The sequence below is a fragment of the Triticum urartu genome, chromosome 5A, assembly GCF_056163025.1.
Source record: "Triticum urartu cultivar PI428250 chromosome 5A, HENAU_Tu73, whole genome shotgun sequence".
NCBI lineage: Eukaryota > Viridiplantae > Streptophyta > Magnoliopsida > Poales > Poaceae > Triticum > Triticum urartu.
In genome coordinates this window covers 250365316-250373369 of record NC_141877.1, presented here as the reverse complement: position 1 = coordinate 250373369, position 8054 = coordinate 250365316, and the positions used below count along the sequence as shown (strand labels likewise).

Here is an 8054-nt window from a genome sequence, read left to right as displayed (position 1 = left end):
CGAGCTACTCCTTAAGCCCTTTACTTGTAGCTGTGAGAAACAAACCCGGTTCCAATTCTATTATTGTGGCATTACATTTAGTGACACTTGTTACATCCTCAATCCTCGGAAAAGGTAACTTCGGTATTGTTCTCTCATTTTCCTACTCGGTCCACTTTGATATGATGGATAGCCCAACTTCATCGGCGAACCCGCTTTTCGAGGAGCAAGAAGGTGATCACAGCTACGTCACCAAGAACCACTTCTTCATCGCGCAACGAGCTCTACATCAAGAGAGCGAAGTGTTGTGTGAACGCTTGGAGCAACTCGCCTTCGACCTTCGTCAATCGGAAACACAGAACTGCGACTACATCAACAAAAAGTTCAATACACAAATGGAGGAACTCCGCAACCTAATCATGCGACGCCCGTCTTCCTCATCCTCATCATCAAGACAGCTCCACTCAAGCCGCCAATCAAGTCAGCAATCTTCGGACTACTCCTCCTATGAAACAAGTCCTCCCCGAGCTCCAGTCCCTTGTCGTGAAGATCCTCAAGACCGCCGACCTCCAAAAAATACATTCCATGGCAAGGGCTTACAAGACCGAATTCGAGCACGTTAAAGGTCGAGACAACAAGAGCAAGAACCAAAGGAGAAAGAGCAAATACCTCCACCAGTGCCTCGTCAAGAACCTCAAGATGATGACGCCATCCGTCAAGCACAAGCACTCGAAGCACAACACGCACTCCACGAGTCCACTCGAGCCGTTGAGGAGCGCAACCGCCAAGAGCGAGAACAAGAGGACGCTCTTCGTCGGCAGATCCAAGAAGAAGCTGCGCATCGCGAAGAACAACAAGAAAGCCGCAACCAAGCGCATATTCCTCGTCCTCCTTCACGACAAGAACGACACCAAGTGGAACAAGTGCTTCATGACCCTCCTCCGCGCCAAGAGGGGCAACATGAGGAACGAGCATTCGAGGACCTCCCTCCATGACAAGGGCATTATCAAAACCGCTACTATGATGAAGAACTCCGCTACGTCAAGCTCAAGTTCACCATGACCAAGTTCTCCGGAAGCAACGATCTCGAAGAGTATCTCTCATGGGCCTTGAAGGTGGAAAAGTTATTCCGTCTTCACAACTACGACAAGCAAAAGAAGATCACCATGGCCTCACTCGAGTTCCAAGACTATGTCCTCATTTGATGGGAACAAGTGATCGAGCGACGACAAGCAAGAGGAGAACCACCAATAACAACTTGGACGGAAATAAAGGATGTTATGAGAGCTCGCTTCGTGCCTACACACTACACCCGTGATCTCTTCAAGAAGTTGCAACTCCTCAAGGAAGCCATGAAGACGGTGGAAGAATACTACCAAGAGATGGAGATTGCATACGAGCCAATGTCAAGGAAGACGACGAGCAAACAATGGCCCGCTTCTTGAACAGCCTCAACCACCCAATCAAGCGGATTACCGACTTCCAACCATACTCAAACCTTCTTGAGCTAGTTCACCAAGTGAACAAGGCCGAGCGACAAGTGCAAGATGACTTCAAATACGCCAAGTACTCGTCCAAGACTTTTGGCTCCTACTCTCAAGCTCCCGTGACTTCGGCAACTCCTACCTGAACTAGAGTATCACCAAGTACCAGCAACAAGTCAAGTTCCAAGCAAGCTACGCCTTCCTCGACACGTTCTCTGGCAAGCAACTATAAATCCAAGAGTCCATCATCTTCGGCGCCACCAAACGACCCGTCATGACAAGTTCTTTCAAGTGCTTCACATGTGGTGGCCGAGGACACAAGTCCTTCGAATGCACCAACAAGCGGACAATGATCTTCAACGATGATGGCACATACGACTCGATGAGTGAAGAAGAAATGAAAGCCCTTGAGCACGTCGCAATGCACCGGCGCGTGAACAAAGATGAAGATGATCAAGTGTTTTGTGACATGGATTCAAATCCCTCTCTCTTGGTCTCCAAGGTCTTGATGCTCCAACACCATCAAGATGAAGACCAACGATGCCACATCTTCCACACCAAGGTCGTTATCAATGGGTATTCCGTGAAGGTCATCATCAACGGAGGAAGTTGTCACAACTTGGCAAGCGACGAGCTATGTTCCAAGCTGCAATTGGTCAAGAAAAAGCTCCCTCATCCCTACAAGGTGCAATGGCTATTTGACTCCGGCACTATCCAAGTGGAGCATATGGTGCAAGTTTCTTTCAAGATCGGCGCCTACGAGGACACCTTGGAATGTGACCTAGTTCCTATGTCTGTGTGCCATCTTCTCTCGGGACGACCTTGGCAATTTGACCGCGGAGTCATCCACAATGGACGAACCAACCACTATAGCTTCAAGATGAAAGGCAAGGAATATGTGCTTCGACCAATGTCACCAAGCCAAGTAATCGCCGACAAGAAAGCATCCACCCATCATGGAGATCCTAGTGAGAGAGTGAACCACCAAAAACAAAGTGAGATCCACAAGCCAAAATTGAGCACCTCTTCGCCGAGAGAGAAAAACTTAGACCTCCTAGCCACAAGAAGAGAGATGCGAGAAGTGTGTGAGAACCCATCGAGTGTCATCCACTTTGTCCTCCTATGCAAAGATGAGGTGGCAAAAACTAACAATCCTAATCATTTCCCTCTAGTGTTTTCTCACTTGGTGCTAGAATTCGAAGATGTCTTCCCCGATGAGCTATCTCCCGGTCTCCCTCCTCTACACAGCATTGAACATAGGATCGACCTCATCCCCGGTGCACCTCTTCCGAACAAGGCCCCATACCGCGTTAACCCCAAAGAAACTAAGGAGATCCCACGGGAAATCTTGAGGTTGCATGGCGCGCCAAAGACAATTGTGTCGGACTGAGACGTGATGGGGACATCAATACCATTGTTACACCCACAGCCCCTACTGTTACATATACTGGACCAATTACTAGAGCTCGCGCACGCCAATTAAATTACCAGGTACTTTCGTTTCTTGGTAATGATTCTAATGTTCATGAGATTATGATGCTGCCTAAATTGGATACATTTGTTTTGCTTTCAAATGAAGGGCCTAGCTTGGAGAAGGATGAACATTGGAGCAAGAACACGCATGAAGTTGATGGCATGCGCAAGGGGATCAAGAACGGAGTTACAAGTGATGATTTCAGGACTTTGAAGCCGCCATAAGGAGTGCATGAAGCCATGGACGAAATATACAAGATGCCACTTCATAATATTTGTCCATAGGCTATTCTAGGTGCTGCGTCACCTTATTAATGGGCCAGGCCCATGTAATTTCGAAATACTTAAGTATAGGCTATTTTTAGAGTCCGTATGTGTGGGGAAACAAGAGTTAGGGTTGGTTTTGGACCCCACCCTCAAGGGCCACGAAATTCCCCTCTCTTCCTCCATATATACAGCCCTTAGGGCGTCGTTTAGACTTTGGGTTTTCTTTAGATTAAAAGTCCGCCATAGCTGCAACTTCGCGTACTTCGTTTGTGTCCAACGACCAGACCAAGACGTCACAGAACCCCACCTTGATCAATAAAGCTTTCATCTTATATTCGCAATATCCAGATTGCAATCTCAGTTTCTTGCTTGTTCTTCGTTTGCTCGCAGGAAACAGGCCCTCGTGGTCAGGTTGATCGTGCTCCGGCGTGGTCAATAACCCCTCGGAAGTTGGTTTAGCGATTGCTAAGGCGCGACGTCTCGCACGTTCGTAGTCGGATCGTCAAGGTCGACTCCCACAGAAAACGATAGCCACCATCTCATCGAAACATCGGGACACCTTTGCCTCTATCAAGTGGTATCAGATTTCCAGGTTGCTCGGTGAGATTTTACAGTTTTTCGTAGATTAGATCGAGTCTGTTCTTCATACCTACAGTCCACGAAAAAGCCACACACAAAAAAATTAGGGTTAGTTCATCATATCCGAACCAATCTGAGCCTTTGCATAATCTTTTTAGGGTTTTTGCTTTGTTGAATTTGCGGTTGCATCGTCGTGTCAAGTTGCTGGTCTTAGAGTCTAGTCTTTTAGAGTTTCGAGTTCTGGTCATAAGTTGTCACGCCGCCGCCGCACCATCATCATCGCCCATCTACCACTTTTGCTTATCCGCCACCGCTCTGAATCCTTATCCATATACCACTACCAATCCGTATCCATATACCACCATCAATCTCTATCCATATACCACCACCGCTACCATATACCACCACCGCTGCCATATACCACAACCATATATCCACCACCAATCCGAGTTCTTCTCATATTAGGTTTGTTCTTGAGATCAATCTCAATTCCAATTCGTGTTTCCTTGCCTGCGTAGGTCTCGGAAAAAAAAAGTCTGGAGACCCCCGGGCAGTTTTTAGGCCAAAATTTTCACGGGCAAAAATATTTTTTCCCTATCCTATTTTTAGGCTTTTCTGAGTCTTTTGAGCCACGTGCCATCATAGTGATTTTTTGTCGCACTTTTTCGTCGTCGCTGCCCTGATTTCCGAAAAAAAAAGTGAAAAAAAAAATTTCGTGCCCATCCTATCAGTTTGACGAGGGAAGAGTTTTGAGACACTCGCCATTATAGTAATTTTTCGCAAAAAAAAAGAGGAGCGCAAAAAAAAAGAGCGCAAAAAAAAGCGAAAAAAAGTTCCAGAGTGTGCTTTTCCCTTATTTCCGTGCAGCGCCATGATTTTGTTAGTGTTCTAGGCTCGCGTCTCTAGCACGGTCTAGCCTAGGACCAGCACAGTACCGTCGTTGAGCGTTTATTCAACTTTGCATCTCTGAATTGATTATTGCTGACCCTTTTTGCTACCATACTATAAGCCTTCCCAGCTCCACATACCTCTACGTCGTGCGTTTGACTCTCCCTGGCAATCGCTCTATCCAAGCTTTTGAGAGTTTTGACTACAACGGTTGCCGATCACCGCCTGCTGCTGGGTAAGAACTGGTAAGAATTTGAGATTTGCTTGACGGATTTGTGACACCCGCCACCACCACCTCTTGTTAGTATTCTGTAGGATCATATTCTTGTGTGTTTTCTATTGTTGCTAACCATGGCAGGATCACAAGCCGACGAGACTGACTGGGAGAACATGACGAATCAGGAGTTGCATGATAAATTTCAGCAAATGATGAATGGACAGGTGCAGGATGTGCTAAACAGATTTGAAGAGGCCATGGAGAAGATAGATGACATGGAGAAGACGTTCGAAACAAAGCTCGATGACAGGTTTAATGAATTGCTCGCGCGTCTTCCACCACCACCACCGGCTGCACCTAACGCACCTCTACAACAACAACAACGACGACTACCTACACATCGTGAAACAGCCCTCCGCCGAGCGAGCCGTCTCCCTCTTGCACCTGGCCAAACTGTTGGTGCTGCTGTTGCTACTTCTGTGGCTCCTGCTACTGATGCGGAGGAGGATGATTTTGCTGGCGATTATGAGGATGAGGTTGATCAAAATCAGAACTACATGCCACCACCAGCACAGCAACCATCAGGTCGTCCACATGCAAATAATGGCAATGGTAGGGCTCACCCTCAGGTACGAGATCATGACCATCTCCCTAAACTAAAATTGAATATTCCACCATTTGAGGGTAGATATGTTCCTGATATATATCTTACTTGGGAGTTAGAAACTGAACAACGATTTACATGTTTACAATATCCCGAGGAGAGACGTGTTCCTGCTGCTGTTTGTGCATTCACTAGTTTTGCATGTGTTTGGTGGTCTGAGCATTGTAGATTATATCCCATTCCTGCTACTTGGGCTGCTTTGAAAACTGCTATGCGTACTCGTTGGGTTCCACCATATTATCAACGTGAATTACTTCAAAAATTGCAGTGCTTAAGACAGGGAAAAAATTCTTTAGAAGAATATTATCAGGAATTACAAACTGGCATGATTAGATGTGGTATTGTTGAGGAGAATGAAGCTATGCTTGCACGTTTTATGGGTGGATTAAATAGAGAGATTCAGACGATTCTAGAGTATAAGGAGTATACTAATATCACTCGTTTATTCCATCTTGCTTGTAAAGCTGAACGTGAAGTGCAGGATCGACAGGCATTGGCGCGGACTAACTTTTCTGCAGGTCGACCTTCTTCATGGACACCACGTGCATCATCTACTTCCACATGTTCTGCTTCACCGGCGCCTCCGTCGGCTGCCACCTCCAACCGTGATACAATAAAGCAGGCACAATCACCCCTATCTGCCAAGAGCACACCTTCTGGGCCTGCAAAGAGCTCTTCTTCATCCATGGCATCAACAGGGCAAACACATGATATTATTTGTTGACGTTGCAAGGGTGGAGGTCATTATGCGAGAGAATGCCCATCTAAGCGTGTGATGATTGTTACTGAGGATGGTGGGTATGAGTCCGCTAGTGACTATGATGAGGAGACTTTGGCTCTTATTACACGTGACGAACACGGTGGAGACGATTCTGATCATGACACGCAATACATGGCTCCTGAAGATGCTGACAGGTATGAATGTTTAGTTGCTCAACGTTTTTTGAGTGTGCAAGTTACACAAGCTGAGCAAAATCAGAGGCATAATTTGTTCCATACAAAGGGAGTTGTGAAGGAACGTTCTGTTCGCGTGATCATAGATGGAGGGAGTTGCAACAACTTGGCTAGCATCGAGATGGTGGAGAAGCTATCTCTCACCACAAGACCACATCCACATCCTTACTACATCCAATGGTTCAACAACAGCGGCAAGGTTAAGGTAACACGTACTGTTCGTGTGCATTTTAGTATCTCTACATATGCTGATTATGTTGATTGTGATGTGGTACCGATGCAAGCATGTTCCTTATTACTTGGTAGACCATGGCAATTTGATAAAAATTCTATTCACCATGGTAGAAACAATTAGTATACTCTTGTTCATAAGGATAAAAATATTACTTTGCTTCCTATGACTCCTGATTCCATTTTGAAAGATGATATTAATAGAGCTAATAAAGCAAAACAGGAGAAAACTAAGAGTGAAAATCAGATTGTGGCAAAAGAATTTGAGCAACAAATGCAGCCTAATAATAATAAACAATCTAGTGTTGCTTCTGAAATTAAATTGAAAAGTGCATGTTTACTTGCCACCAAATCTGATATTGATGATCTAGATTTTAGCAAATCTGTTTGCTATGCTTTTGTGTGCAAAGAGGCATTATTTTCATACGAGGACGTGCCTTCCTCTTTGCCTCCTGCTGTCACTAACATTTTGCAGGAGTTCGCCGACGTCTTTCCACAAGACGTGCCACCGGGATTACCACCTATTCGCGGGATTGAGCATCAAATTGACTTAATTCCCGGTGCATCATTACCCAACCGGGCACCATACCGTACCAATCCAGAGGAGACGAAGGAGATTATGCGTCAAGTACAAGAACTGCTCGACAAAGGTTATATACGCGAATCCCTTAGTCCTTGTGCTGTTCCTATCATTTTAGTGCCGAAAAAGGATGGTACGTCGCGTATCTGCGTTGATTGTAGAGGCATTAATAATATTACTATTCGTTATCGTCATCCTATTCCTAGGCTAGATGATATGCTTGATGAATTGAGTGGCTCTACAATATTCTCCAAAGTTGATTTGCGTAGTGGTTACCATCAAATTCATATGAAATTGGGAGATGAATGGAAAACAGCATTTAAAACTAAGTTTGGATTATATGAGTGGTTAGTCATGCCTTTTGGGTTAACTAATGCACCTAGTACTTTCATGAGGTTAATGAACGAAGTTTTACGTGCTTTCATTGGACGATTTGTGGTATTTACTTTGATGACATATTGATTTATAGCAAATCTTTGGAGGAACATTTGGAACATTTACGTGCTGTTTTTATTGCTCTACGTGATGCACGTTTGTTTGGTAACCTTGGAAAGTGCACCTTTTGCACCGACTGAGTATCTTTTCTTGGCTATGTTGTTACTCCACAGGGAATTGAAGTTGATAAAGCCAAGATTGAAGCTATTGAGAGTTGGCCGCAGCCCAAAACGGTCACACAAGTGAGGAGTTTCCTTGGCCTCGCTGGTTTTTATAGGCATTTTGTGAGAGATTTCAGCACCA

General features: G+C 45.3%; 1 protein-coding gene across 1 annotated transcript; it reads left to right on the top strand.

Annotated features, from left to right (window-relative positions):
• Positions 1–486: 486 nt before the first annotated feature.
• On the top strand, positions 487–1041 carry LOC147970948 (uncharacterized). Its single transcript, XM_087523739.1, has one exon. The coding sequence runs from the start codon at positions 487–489 to the stop codon at positions 1039–1041; it is 555 nt and encodes a 184-aa protein (XP_087379865.1).
• Positions 1042–8054: the final 7013 nt, after the last annotated feature.